This window comes from Phoxinus phoxinus (assembly GCF_949152265.1).
Source record: "Phoxinus phoxinus genome assembly, chromosome: 3".
Lineage (NCBI taxonomy): Eukaryota > Metazoa > Chordata > Actinopteri > Cypriniformes > Leuciscidae > Phoxinus > Phoxinus phoxinus.
The window spans coordinates 5,524,537-5,538,116 of NC_136878.1; the positions used below are offsets into that span (position 1 = coordinate 5,524,537).

Consider the following 13,580-nt stretch of genomic DNA (forward strand, 5'->3'; position numbering starts at 1 on the left):
GACTATTGTTTGACTTTGAGACTATTGTTTACACCTGACATCTATAGTGCTTCTTTTATTAGCATATATAATCTTCAGCAGAGTTCAAATGATTTTTGTGGGTTGAAAAGTTGTTGACGCTACTTTGAGTTTAGTTTGTTAAGCTACAAGCTAATAAGTAGTTTAACTACAGTCAAGCTATCCTTGTGATAAAGTAGTTAGCTACAATACACTTTACTATATATTACTATATACCATATATAATGTGTGCCAGTGATATTATATTATTTATATACTATTATAGTGTTTGCTATTTTGAATAAGCTGTCATTTTTATATTTTCAGCATTCATTAAATTGTTTGTAATTTAAGTGCTCCCGTCTTTTTTTATATTTAGCTTTATTTTAGTTTCATATTAAGTAATTTCAGTACTTCACCTTAAACTGATTTTATTTTCATTTGGTCAAGTTTTACATCTAATTTATTTTATTTTTATTTATTTTTAATAGTTTGGGTTTTATCTAACAATAATAATACGGATAGAGCAAAATTCAAAATAAAGTTATAATCAGCCAAAATTGTGTACTAAATATCAGCAGTTAAACAAAAACAAAATAATAATTACAAAAGAGTTGTAAAATTCCAGGCAGGGACTTCTGGGAACACTTTTGACCAATCACTCATATGAATATTTCAAATAATATATTTGAACTGGCTGCAAAGATGATTAGCAAGACGAGTAAAGACGAGCCGCGAGTGTAGTCGTACCTGATGAACTTGACGGCCAGGCCGAGGTCAGCGATGCAGCAGGAGCCGTTCCTCTTCACCAGGATGTTCTTGCTCTTCAGGTCTCTGTGGGCGATGGCCGGTTTGCCCTGCGTGCCGAAGATCTCCGTGTGCAGGTGGCAGAGCCCGGACACAGAGGAGTACGCCAGCCTCAGCATGGCTCTGCTGTCCAGGGTGGTGCACTTCAGATAGTCGTACAGGGAGCCGTTCTCGTGGTAGTCGGTGATGAGGTAGAGTTGAGTCCACGAGCCTGTGCCTTTAATATCGGCCGCTATGAACCCTGAGGAGAGAGGCGCCGAGGTTAAAACCACTGCGTGAGACTAAATATACTCGGAGAAAGACCACGCTTCATTTAATGTTATAATTAATCTGATATCAGCTTCATTAATTTGAAATGACTGCTAATCAAGACGGTTCAATCGTGCACGGTTCATTCTCCTGTAATTGCTGACTACAGTAGAGTAATTAAATAACAGTAGATGCTGCTAACTTCACTACATCCTTCAGTTGCGTGACAGTAGCTCTGCAGTTTTGAAAATAGCATTGCTAACAACAGCGGCGTAGCATGAAAGATGCAGTAATGCTGTTTGTGGCATCAGACTGTATTGTGCTTTACAGCCGAGTGATTCGAGGAAATGATCAAACACACTGAACGTCCTCAAGCGGCGATGAATTATAGCGACCTGATTTATACGGGATGGTTCATTTTAATTAACTGAATTCACTGATTAATTTGAGTGATCACTCAAACATGCTCCCCGGAGTTCCTATGTCTAAAATATTTAGTTAAATGAGTAGCTGACAGATAACATGGACATGCTGAGGACTGGGGTTAACGCAGGGGTTCACAAACTTTGTAGGGGAAATATTTTCAAGGTCACCACCAGCATGCACCAGCATAAAGACTCTTCTAGACACGACATCAGATTTGTTTGAAACACAGTAAATAAAGGTGCAATAGGTGATTTATTTGTTATGCAAGCAAGCAAGCAACTTTATTTATATAGCACATTTTTTAAACAACAGACGTTGCCCCAAAGTGCTTTACAAAATAATAACATGAAAGTCATACAATAAAACAAACGTAATTTATTCAAAAGCTAAAGAAAATAAATACATTTTTAAATAAGACTTAAAGACTATTATGCTATAGGGTTTATTTGAAATATTGTAATAAATACAGAACTACAACTTCTCCACTTCAACGTGCTTCTCTTTGTGTTTGTGATGTTAAGTCTCCAAGGCCCTGATGTCTAATATCACATCAGATATTAAGATGCGTTTTGTGGATCGGATCACAAGAGGACGATGCTAAATAAATGGATCTAAATCGCTTTGAGCTTGTCCACTTTCCACCACTTCCAGAGGTAGTCGAAAACACATTTGTCAGTGTAAACGCTCATGTGGCCGAGTGTGTTCAAACAGACACAAAAGACCGTCTACTCTCCGTCTACTGAACTAATGAGTAACATTATGAGAAGAGCGCTAGCCAGACGGGATTTAAACTGTCGGCTGAAGACCCAAGTTTGGTTTGAAGATGGAAAACGCACCAAACACAATGTTCTCTCACCATTCCTGATTTCTAACACACACTCACAGCGTTCGGCTGGTCTTGTGGCTGTCAGAGCAGAAACTAAACCTGATGATCTCTGTGTGTTTTTACGTCGTCTTCGGTCGCGTTCATATGTAAATTGCATGAGCTTATTTTGTAAAACCATTAAAATGAAATAAAATCAACTCACACAAATCTCTTGTAGTCAAAGATTAGCTACACGAAGGCACACTTTTGCACACACACGTAACATAGAGTCATTGTTATACTTAGTTAAAAACATCTAACTGGGGTTAACGAGGGAACTGCAGGGGTGTTGTGACTTGATGAAAATTGAATAATAAATTAAATCATACAAATTTTTAATGAAATAAATCATTTTAAAATTTCAATCAAAATAAAACATTTCCTAAAACCATTCAATATTTTATTTGTTTACCTGCATCATGTGACCTGCTTTAACCGACATTAGAGAGCTGCGTGTGTATGTGTGTGTGTGTGTGTGTGTGTGTGTGTGTGTGTGTGTGTGTGTGTGTGTGTGTGTGTGTGTGTGTGTGTGTGTGTGTGTGTGTGTGTGTGTGTGTGTGTGTGTGTGTGTGTGAGAAAGAAAGTCTCACCCAGTATATTCTCATGTCTCATGAGGACGGTCTGATATATCTCCGTCTCTCTGAACCAGCTGGCCTCCTCTGTGGTGAAAAAGACTTTCACAGCTACTTTCTCTCCTCTCCATCTACCCATCCACACCTCTCCGTAACGGCCCTTCCCAATCTGTGTCACCATCTGGATCTGCTTCGCTATAGTGCGCTGCACCTAAAGACATACATATAGATAGATAGATAGATAGATAGATAGATAGATAGATAGATAGATAGATAGATAGATAGATAGATAGATAGATAGATAGATAGATAGATAGATAGATAGATAGATAGATAGATAGATAGATAGATAGATAGATAGAGAGCTTTTAACTTTTATTTTGACAGATTGTATGAAGACATTTCACACTTCGGGCCCTATCCTGCACCCAGCGCAATTGACTTTGTACGCCGACGCATGTATCATTCCTGTTTTGCACCCGACACACAGCCGACTTTTCCCTCCACAGACGCACGTCGGTAAATTAGTGAATGAACTTGCGCTCAGGGGGGCGGTTCAGCGAAAAGAGGAGCGTGTTCTGGCGCAAACGTTTCCTGGTGCTATTTTGCAGTTTCAGTAACAATTCCGCCACAGACCAGGAAAAACCCAGTCTAAAGACAGTGGCGCATGCTATTCAGATGCTATTTTAAGGGCGCATGCTTGGCCATTATGTAGCGTGTGAACAACACACATACACTTTGATTCTCTAATCTAAACAGACGCAGCAGTTTTAATTTTTGCAAATCATACATTATTACAAGGAAACATATTACAGTTTTTCTCAGTCGCTTTGGTGCATTTCTCACATCACTATTTACATTTGCACAACAGTTAGTTCAACCTCCACAACATTTAGTCAATTGTGCACATCATAGTAGCAGTTTCTCATTCCTTCGAACAAATTGCAAATGCTTTTGGACATGCATCAATTGCTTACATACAACTCTCTGCTGTTTTCGAACATTATCATTTGCTTATGTCATGTCAGTCAAAATTAACTATACTTGTGAATGCTGAATAGTCATTCCATATAAAACTAATAGTCCTCCTTTCATTGCTTGAGTCATTACATACAAAAATGTTGAACTAGTTGTCAAAATCTGTCAAGCAAATTTTACAAAAAACATTTAATCTTTTTTTTTTTCTGAAAATGTCTCCTAAATTGAACAATTTATCTTAGGTGAATCTCAACTTTCACTGATGCGAAGGGGTGTGTGAAGCATTACTAGTTGCAACCAATGATAAGCCACTTCAGGGCTACAATTGTGGATCATGTTGTCAATCACGGCCTCACAACGGCTGAGGCTGGACGAAGGGTGCAGCCAAATGTTGGGAGAACCACTGTAAATTCAATTATTCAAACATTTCGTCGGGAGAACAGGTGTGTATAAATGGCATATCCCCAGTCTTGCTCCATACAACACACAACATCTGCTGACTTTGTTAGACACTCTTTACAGGGACATAATCCCTGAGAATGAGAGGGTCTAACTGGAGACCATCTGAGCAAGCATGTTGTTGTTTTGGATTGCATTGCAAAAGATGATATTCGCTGTGATGATGAAATTATGTGGCCAGACAGAGAGGAACGTCTGGATGTGCATGAATGATTACAATACTATGTATGTTCAGTTCCAATATGTACTGCAATATTGTTTACAGTTGTGCACAGCTCTACCCAAAGGGAGTTTATGTTTGTTGTAAATAAGGGTGTATTTTTTCTTTTGCACAATGCTGTGAACAAATTAGAATTGCAAAGAGCATATGCAGTAAAAATGTGAAACATTCAGTGTCTTGTACTCAGTTACCTCACTAAATACAGTAATGTGTAACTTTACTGTATTTTTCAAATGGCTGTGCAAATAGTATATAATGCTGTCTTGAGCATTTTCAGGTAGTGTCAACAATATCTGACTTTTTTGCATTGGAAAACATTTACAGAGTGAACTGTCATAATGAAAACATGACAAAGCCATTTGACTATCTTGTTCATAAACAATGGTGTCAAGACTTTTCATCTTGATGACACTGACACTTTCATTGACATGAGTACTTGCTTTTGAGGAATGAGCGATCCATTTTGAGCAAGTGACACGCTTTTGCAGGTTATCAACTAGGTTTTGCAGTTTGTACTAATTGTTTTGAGAACTGCATTAACTGTTGTGCAAATGTAAATAGTGATGTGAGAAATGCACCAAAGCGACTGAGAAAAACTGTAACACACGAGGGAAATTATTGTTGTGTTCATGAAGATGTGAAAAAAATTATCTAGCTTACACGTTTACCCAAATTATTATATGCCTGTTTAACCGAAGCTAATTTGGATGGGTTTCTCCCATCATCCCCAATGTCACTTCTCTGTGTTTTATGGCCCTGACGAGAACGTCGTCTCCTCGGCTGTGAATCGCTCCTGGCGTGCGCTGGCAAACCCGCCGTTATAATAGCGATGAGAACAAGCGCGCCTGCTCTTAAAGGGAATGTGAGAGGACGCTCTGATTGGTTTATTTCACGTTACGCCCAAACCACACCTATGAGTAATGAAGCTACTTCAGACCAACACATTTTAGATTACTTTAAATGACTTGCGTTTTGCGTTTGAATTGATACTTGAGTTTCAGATCGTTAAAACAGGGCCCTTCATATTTAAATAGCAATCATTCTGCAGTTTAATATGTACAGACACTAGTCCATATCACAAGTGTACAGCCAATTTAGCCAATTTACCAAATTCCATAACATTCCATGTTATACAGTAAATTCCATTGTTATGACTGTATTCTATGTGCATTTCATTGGGCCCTATGTGGATGTTGATTTCATGTCTTGTGTGAGTGTGTGCTGTGTGTGATTCTCACCAGCAGGGGGAGTCCTGACCCTGAGCCGGAGCTCTGGGACTGCTCTATGAGATCCCGCAGGGATTCTCCGGGAGGAATGAGAGTTTCGTCAGGATGCAGGCCAAGGCTGTAGCGCGGGGCCAACTCATGACGCTTGTACCTGGAACACCACACACACGACTTAACCAAACTCCACACAAAGACAGCATGGAGATTTAGCCTGAGGTCTCCATGATAAAAACAGCTTCTTAAAGTAATGTTAAAATAATCTGTCAGATTAAGTCACGATTAGTCTGTAAGCTTTGGTTTATAGCCATTTCAATTAGATTGGCTTAAGAACAAGTGTCTGTGTGGTCACTTACACACCTGAAGTAACAGAAGATGATGACGAAGGTGAGGATGAAGCTGCAGACGGTCACTGAGATGAGCAGAGCGATGTGATGAATATCTCCAACTACATAACCTGCACACACACACACACACACACACACAAGTATTATTACATGTCCAAGAGAGAAGAGACCAAATTTTGAATAAGCAACTCTTGCATCTTCACACACAGCTGAGTGAAATCAGAGCCGTCTCTGTACGTCACAGCACAGGTGAGAGTGTGTGTGTGTGTGTGTGTGTGTGTGTGTGTGTGTGTGTGTGTGTGTGTGTGTGTGTCCGTGTGTGTGTGTGTGTACTCACTGGGTGTTCGTAGGGGAGGCAGTGTTGGGTGTAAGTCTCTGTTACAGTAGTCCTGATCTGTGCAGCACTCTAGTGCTCGCCGCTGTTTAGAGTTCCCTGTGTCCTAAACACACACACACACACACACGTTATATTAACACATCAGGATATGTTAGGCTCAGCAACACACACAATAAAACAGAATATGCAGCATGAGATAATGTACTGTAGGGGTGACACTTGAAATGAGTGCACTGCAAAAAATAAAAAAAATATACATATATTTTTGTCTTGTTTCCAGTCCAAATATCTAAAAATACTTAAATCAAGATGCATATACTAGATGAGTAAAATTACATAAGATATTATGCCCTGTTTTTCCGGGGAATTAATCAAAATTAAGTGAGTTGATGCTTAAAAAAAGCAAAATGGTCTGCCAATGGGGAAAGAAAAATAATCTTAATTCAAACAGAAACAATTTTGCTTGTTTTAAGGAAAAACTCACTTAATTTTTATTAATTTCCCCAGAAAAGAAGACTTAATATCTTATGTAATTTTACTACTTTAGAAATGCATCTTGATTTAAGAAATGTTTGGACTGGAAACGAGACAAAAACACTAAGTAAAAAAAGCATTTTTTGCAGTGTGGGGGAAAATAAGCGCTGATATTATTGGTTAATATAATTTTGCCCGATAAAACGATTTGCATATTTTAGAAAGTAAATAGAATCAGTTTTGTATTTTATGTTGTATTAAGTTTTGGATTGTATTTTGTTATGATAAAGAGAAGTATAAATGAATAGTTCACTCTAAACATGTACTATAGACTACTATGGTGATTTTTGGAGCTTGGAAGTAAAAATAACCATTAATTTTTATAACATGGAAAAGAGCAGCTGTTAAACTGCTGGAATATCTTCATTAGTTTTACATGGAAGAAAGAAAATCATGAGTATGGAAACTTGTTTCCACCACAGAAAAAAAACAACACTACACAACTACTAAGTCTCTTATGCTCCTCAAGGCTACATTTATTTGATCAATATTACAGTAAACACAGTAATATTGTGAAATATTATTATAATGTAAACTGTTTTCTATTGTAATATATTGTAAAATGTAATTTATTCCTGTGATCAAAGCTGAATTTTCAGCATCATTACTCCAGTCTTCAGTGTCAGTGACATTATATGATGATTTGCTGCTCAAGAAACATTTCTGATCATTATCAATGTTAATATTTAATATTAATATTGTTGTCAAAACTAATCTTGCCACTCTTGATTTACTATTTGCTAATTTTAAGATGCGAAGTTGTATAGTGACAGACAAGGTCAGAATTATAAAGAGTTATAAAGAGGCAAGGGTGAATAAATGACAGAATTAATATTTTTGGGTGAACTGTGGCATTTGAGGAGCAACACATGAGTTTGTAAAGTGGGCGTTTAATTCACTGTTGGTTATATAAGGCTTTTGTTTCGTCGGTGCGTGAGGACTGATGCTCCAACACTTCAGTCGTTTATTTTGGAGATTAGAGTAGTTTATGACTCACTCGGCACTGAAACTCTGATCCGACCAGACCCAGACAACCTGACGTCAGCACAGCCGCTCCACCCTCTTCCTCCACCATCGTGAAGCAGAACCCGTCCGTCCTGAACACACCACACGCATGTAATACTGCGTACAGGACGAGTGTGAGTGTGGTGGTGTGTGTGTCCTTATACCTGCATGTGTTGTTAGTCGAGTCCTCCGGGCAGTGGTGATAACAGTAACACCACAGAAAGCGCTGAGGTAGAGCCGACGCATCACTTCCTGTCTCCCGATGTTCTTCCACCTTCCCAGAATTCCTCAGCAGCATGGTGTCCAGAACATTAGCTGGAGATGAACAGAAATTGGAAATAAGTCAGTTAATCTGCCTTGCAAGACATCTGTCAGAAACTTTATCCAACTCAAAAATGTCCTTAATTTCCTTCCTTCCTGTTTACAGAGAGAAAAAAACTGTGATGAGAGACCGAACTGAATAATTACTCCAGATTTCCAGACTCTCAGGATCAAAACACACAGCTTTGAAGTATGAAATGTACGGCACCTGGGGAAATATGGCTGCAAATATCACATCATTCTCACTCTTTCATCTTCAAATATTCGCAGGGAGAAAAGGCCCAGAGACATTTACAAATTAAAACTAAAAGATGGAGATGAAGTTTGGACAGTCTAACACTTGTTTTGGAGTGATATGAAGAAGTTATTTGAGTTTGTTTATTCTTCGTGGTTGTCGAGGTTTCAGAATACAAGAAGTGCTGGCAGATTAAAAGGATCCAGATCTCATATATTGCAGATTCCAGACTAAAAAAATTGTGGTGAAAAAATAGATTAATTACACCCTAATTTTGGGTCAAATATGGACAAACCCAGCCGATAGGTTAGATTTTTAAGTTACATTTTTAACCCAACATTTGGGTTTATCCATATTTGACCCAAAATTGGGTTGAAACAACCCAGCATTTTTTTGAGTGTAGGCAAAGTAATGTAAAACTGGAAAAAAATAATAATAATTGGACCATTTAAATTAAATTTAAGTTCTATTACCTCAACAAACAAAAAATAACAACAATAAAATAAAAAATTATCATTAATTATTAGTTTTAAGGTATAACTTTGGCAGAACAAAGTGTTAAATACAATCTAAAAAATGCTGGGTTGTTTTAACCCAATTTTTGGGGTCAAATATGGACAAACCCAGCAATTGGGTTACATTTTTAAATTGCATTTTTGATCCAACGTTTGGGTTTGTCCATATTTGACCCAAAATTGGGTTAAAACAACCCAGCATTTTTTAGAGTGTAAATAATATAATAAAAACACACACAATATATATATATATTTTATTATATATATATATATATATATATATATATATATATATATATATATATATATATATATATATATTTATATATTATAAACTATAATAGCGTTGCTGAGAGCACAATTGAGCTTTTGTGTGCATGAGCGAGACACTTAACCCCAGGTTATTGCTGCTGTAATTAGTGCATGGTAAATCACTCTGGGTGAAAAGTAAGTAACACAAAATTATAATACAGGGCTGTAAAGTTGATGTGTGTGTTTTCTTCTCCCTCTGAAACTAGCACACACACACACACACACACACACACACACACACACACACACACACACACACACACACACACACACACACAAAGGTGCTTATAGAAGCTGACCAAACACCCTTCAGTCAAAATAACTGCACATCTGTGAACTGTTAAAGAGAGAGGGGGTGCTGAGGGATGGTGTATATAATTTTGACATCAAGACATAAAATAAAATAGCTTATTTCACGGCTCTCTGGAACATTTGATTCAGTTAGGTCAATTGTGGCATTCAGTGGTCAAATATTTTTGTATAGTTCTGCTACAAAATCATGTTTATATACAGTAAGAAATTGAGGTTGGGACGGCATTTTTGCTCATCTGTAAACACAGACTGTACAATAAATCAGGCAGTAAAATACAATATGAACAAACCAATTCATATCTTTCATACCATAATTGAGAAACTATATGCAAAGTTTGGTCAACATGATAAGTGGAAACTAAAGTTTAGCAGACACTACTTATTAGTGTGCATGCACAAATATAAACTTTAAAATTAATTATATATACAGTCTATACACTATTTTTTCCTGGAATAATAAAATATTTAAAATAGATCAAATTCAATCAAACTCAAATCCATAATGTACAGTCATATTACATAACAGTTGCGTTGCTCACCCTGTCTGGGTTTATTTTGCGATAATGACCGTCTGACGGTACATTATGTTACATTTAGTGTGTTAAAATCTCTTTCAACAAACTATTCCTGTCTTTCACTCTCTCTATTACAAACCATCACTAGTCTAAACTCACTAATGCACTGCTTATATTACAGTCCCGAACACACAGCTTTAGTCCGGATAAAGAATGGAGGCTAGTCTGTGTGTGTGTCTAAAAGCATCCTAGTGTGTCCAACACACATCATTAAGGGACAACTTTAATCCTACAAAGTACAGACACACTTACACAGACCTGTGACTGTAGAAGACTCGTTGATGTAAGGGCCCCGGGACGTAAACACACACGGTTTCCCACACACACCGCACGTCTGATGCACTGCTCAATATCTTCTCCCATCCCTGTCTGATCCATTCATTTCACATACGCATGCACACTTCATGAAACACACACACACACACACACACATAAACGCAGACGGATTTGGCCCTCGCTTGCATAGTTAAGAAAGCCCTGTGAAAACAGTCGTAAACACAGTCGAGACGTAACGTATAAACAGAACAGCTCATTTATAACCGCTAAACGGAGAGCGCTCCGCTCACAAACCAGCTTTTAGTTTGTTTGGTCTTTGCTTGAAGAGTTATTGATTTCACACTCTTTTCACAACTACTTCTAACTCCGTACTCAAATCCTTTCAGTCTGAACTTCTGAGAGCCTTTATCTAACCGAGAGGCTGACAGAAATAAACTAGAGGCACGGCTGTTTTTGGCTCTGTTCGTAACAAGGCAAGCGGCGTGAATCTGGCAACGCTTGCTTTCTCACCCGCGTCACTCTCCATCTGGCTGTCAGAGCTGTGCTGAGTCATTTACATCATGTAAACACCGAAACACAGACTATCTGACTACTTTTCTGGATGACTAGTAAATTAGTAAAAATGAGTGGTCGTGCAAGCCCTACTGAAACACTCCTGAAAACACACAGGACATTTAAAGCAATTATACTCAGACAGACACAATATTATATACTTTATTTTATTAAAAGCATGACGTTTTACACAGACATGTAATGTTAAAGCGGTGGTATAATGCCCTTTTTTTTACAAGATGTAAAATAAGTCTCTGATGTCCCCAGAGTGTGTATGTGAAGTTTAGCTCAAAATACCCCACAGATATTTTTATATAACATGTTAAAGTTGTCCCTTTTTGACGGTGAGCAAAAACACACCGTTTTGTGTCTGTCCCTTTAAATGCAAATGAGCTGCTTCTCGTGGCACAGGGGGCGGAGCTACAAGAGCTCCTGTCCTTTTACCTCACACACACATGCACTGGAAATTTCAAAAACGTTTAGCCTTTTATATTCAAACCGAAGTCAGACAATGATGGAGAGACTCAAGAAGTCAACAACATTTCTGAATGGTTAGTTGATGAATTTATGCAGCTTATGTGTAGTTATCTTCTAGTCATTGATTAGCATATTCTGTCATGATAATCTATAAATCGTGTTCAGGGGGCGGGTTTATGTAAATTCTAGGGTTGGTGATGTCACTAACCCGGGAGGAATGTCGTGTAGTCTCTACCAGCCGTTTGTTGTAGTCCTTAAAAAACTGATTTCTTTAAAAGAAAATATCTTCCTTTGCTTTGAACTTTGAGCATTGTAACTTTGCAGATGTTGTTTATGCTCACACAGCAACATTACACACTAACTAAAGTTAGAACAGTGAAATCATACTCAACCACCCCTTTAAAAGAAAAATATGAAATATATTCCATATTCCGTTCAGCTAAATGTATGTGTTGACCGAATAATACAGTGTATTTGTGTTTCGCTTCACAAATGCAAGAAATGTTAAACAGAAAGATATAGAATATAAAAATTCAGAAAATTATAAAATTAACATTTTAACAAAAAGAAGAAATGGTTTTATGTTTGAGAATTTATAATTGATTTGTTTTTATTATAAAAAAGAGTTTATAGTTTCTACATATTCTTAATACATTAGTAAAATTGCATAAAAAAGTAAAAAAAAAATGTACGTCACATAAGAGAATCACAATTCTGTTAATGATTTGTTATCTTATAAAAAATATACATATAAAAAAAGAATATATATATATATATAAATATAAACAAAATGTTTTATATATATATCCTAACATGTATCTGATATCTATATATTGTATTCAAAAAAGCTATCTTATTTTTATCTTAAAAAGTAAAATTAACAAACAAAAAAGATGTTTGGGACATCATAAGTAAAAATGCTTTATGAAGAGACTAAATATGTCTTTAAATATTAAAATATCAAATTAAAAAAGCAAGTAAAATTGTTGGTTACACTATTTTAAGGTGGCGTAGTAGAGACATTGTACTTATTCAAATACCGGTAAGTACTGAGTAATATTAATGAACTAAATGTACTTACTATAGAGTTACGGTTAGGGTTTGGTTTAAAGTTAGTTAATTGAAATTATGCATAATTTACTGTCTTTACTATAGCAAGTACATGTGTAACTACGTCACCTTAAAATAAAATGGTTTCATTCACACTGCAAATGTCTTAATTCACATCTAAAAAGGAAAAAGTTGGATTTCATTATTTGGGATTAGATGTATTTTAGGACATTCTACCGTCATTTTAATTAGCCGAATTCATTAACAATAGAAGTCAACAGGGTGTCCCCAATTACACAGAAAGGCACACATGTGATTATGTGTGTTTGAAGTAACATATCCACACATACGCTCCACCAGAAAGAGGTATGACCTTTAACCCTAACCAAAACCAGTATGCCACAGTCAAGCCTTATACACCTGTCAATCAAAACCTAGAGCCATCAATCAAACCCGCAGGGGTCTGGAGATAATGAGCGTACACGGGTGAAAAGAAAAAGATCAAGAAAGTGAAACTGCAATGAGCAGAAGAAAAGATAAGACAGGATAATAGATTAAGCGCAGACAAAAGAGAGCTACAACTGTGTCTTTATCTGCTGGGCTTTGTCAAGCGAGACCGGCCGTCTGAATGGGCCTGAACTCAATCAAAATCTCTTTTTCTCTCTCTGTCACTCTGATGGTTGAATAAAACCCCTGAGGACAGAGATTTTCACACACAAAGAGACACTTTTCATTCCTTCACACAGCCGAATAATCACTGCGAATCTGTCAGAGAAGCCCGACTGCTCCGGAAATCTGCTTCCCGCTCCACGTTCACTATTATGAAGATTTAAAGGAGCCTGATGTCTATATAGCGCATCTGGGGAATGCTGTTGATTACCACAGACAATAATGTCGACTCATCCCTCAGTTTGCAAAAGCCAATGGGAAACGTGC

At 37.1% G+C, this 13,580-nt stretch overlaps 1 protein-coding gene across 4 annotated transcripts in view; it reads right to left on the reverse strand.

Moving 5' to 3' along the window:
- Positions 1–13,580, reverse strand: part of bmpr1ba (bone morphogenetic protein receptor, type IBa) — a 55,936-nt gene that overhangs the window by 4,857 nt on the left and 37,499 nt on the right. For all 4 annotated transcript variants that reach the window (XM_079608296.1, XM_079608294.1, XM_079608295.1 and 1 more), the window contains 7 exons: positions 8,184–8,334; positions 8,012–8,111; positions 6,481–6,583; positions 6,157–6,253; positions 5,812–5,950; positions 2,935–3,127; positions 748–1,045 (listed from right to left, as the gene is read on the reverse strand). In XM_079608296.1, coding sequence (XP_079464422.1) covers positions 748–1,045; positions 2,935–3,127; positions 5,812–5,950; positions 6,157–6,253; positions 6,481–6,583; positions 8,012–8,111; positions 8,184–8,334 — 1,081 coding nt within the window. The remainder of the gene's footprint in view (positions 1–747; positions 1,046–2,934; positions 3,128–5,811; positions 5,951–6,156; positions 6,254–6,480; positions 6,584–8,011; positions 8,112–8,183; positions 8,335–13,580) is intronic.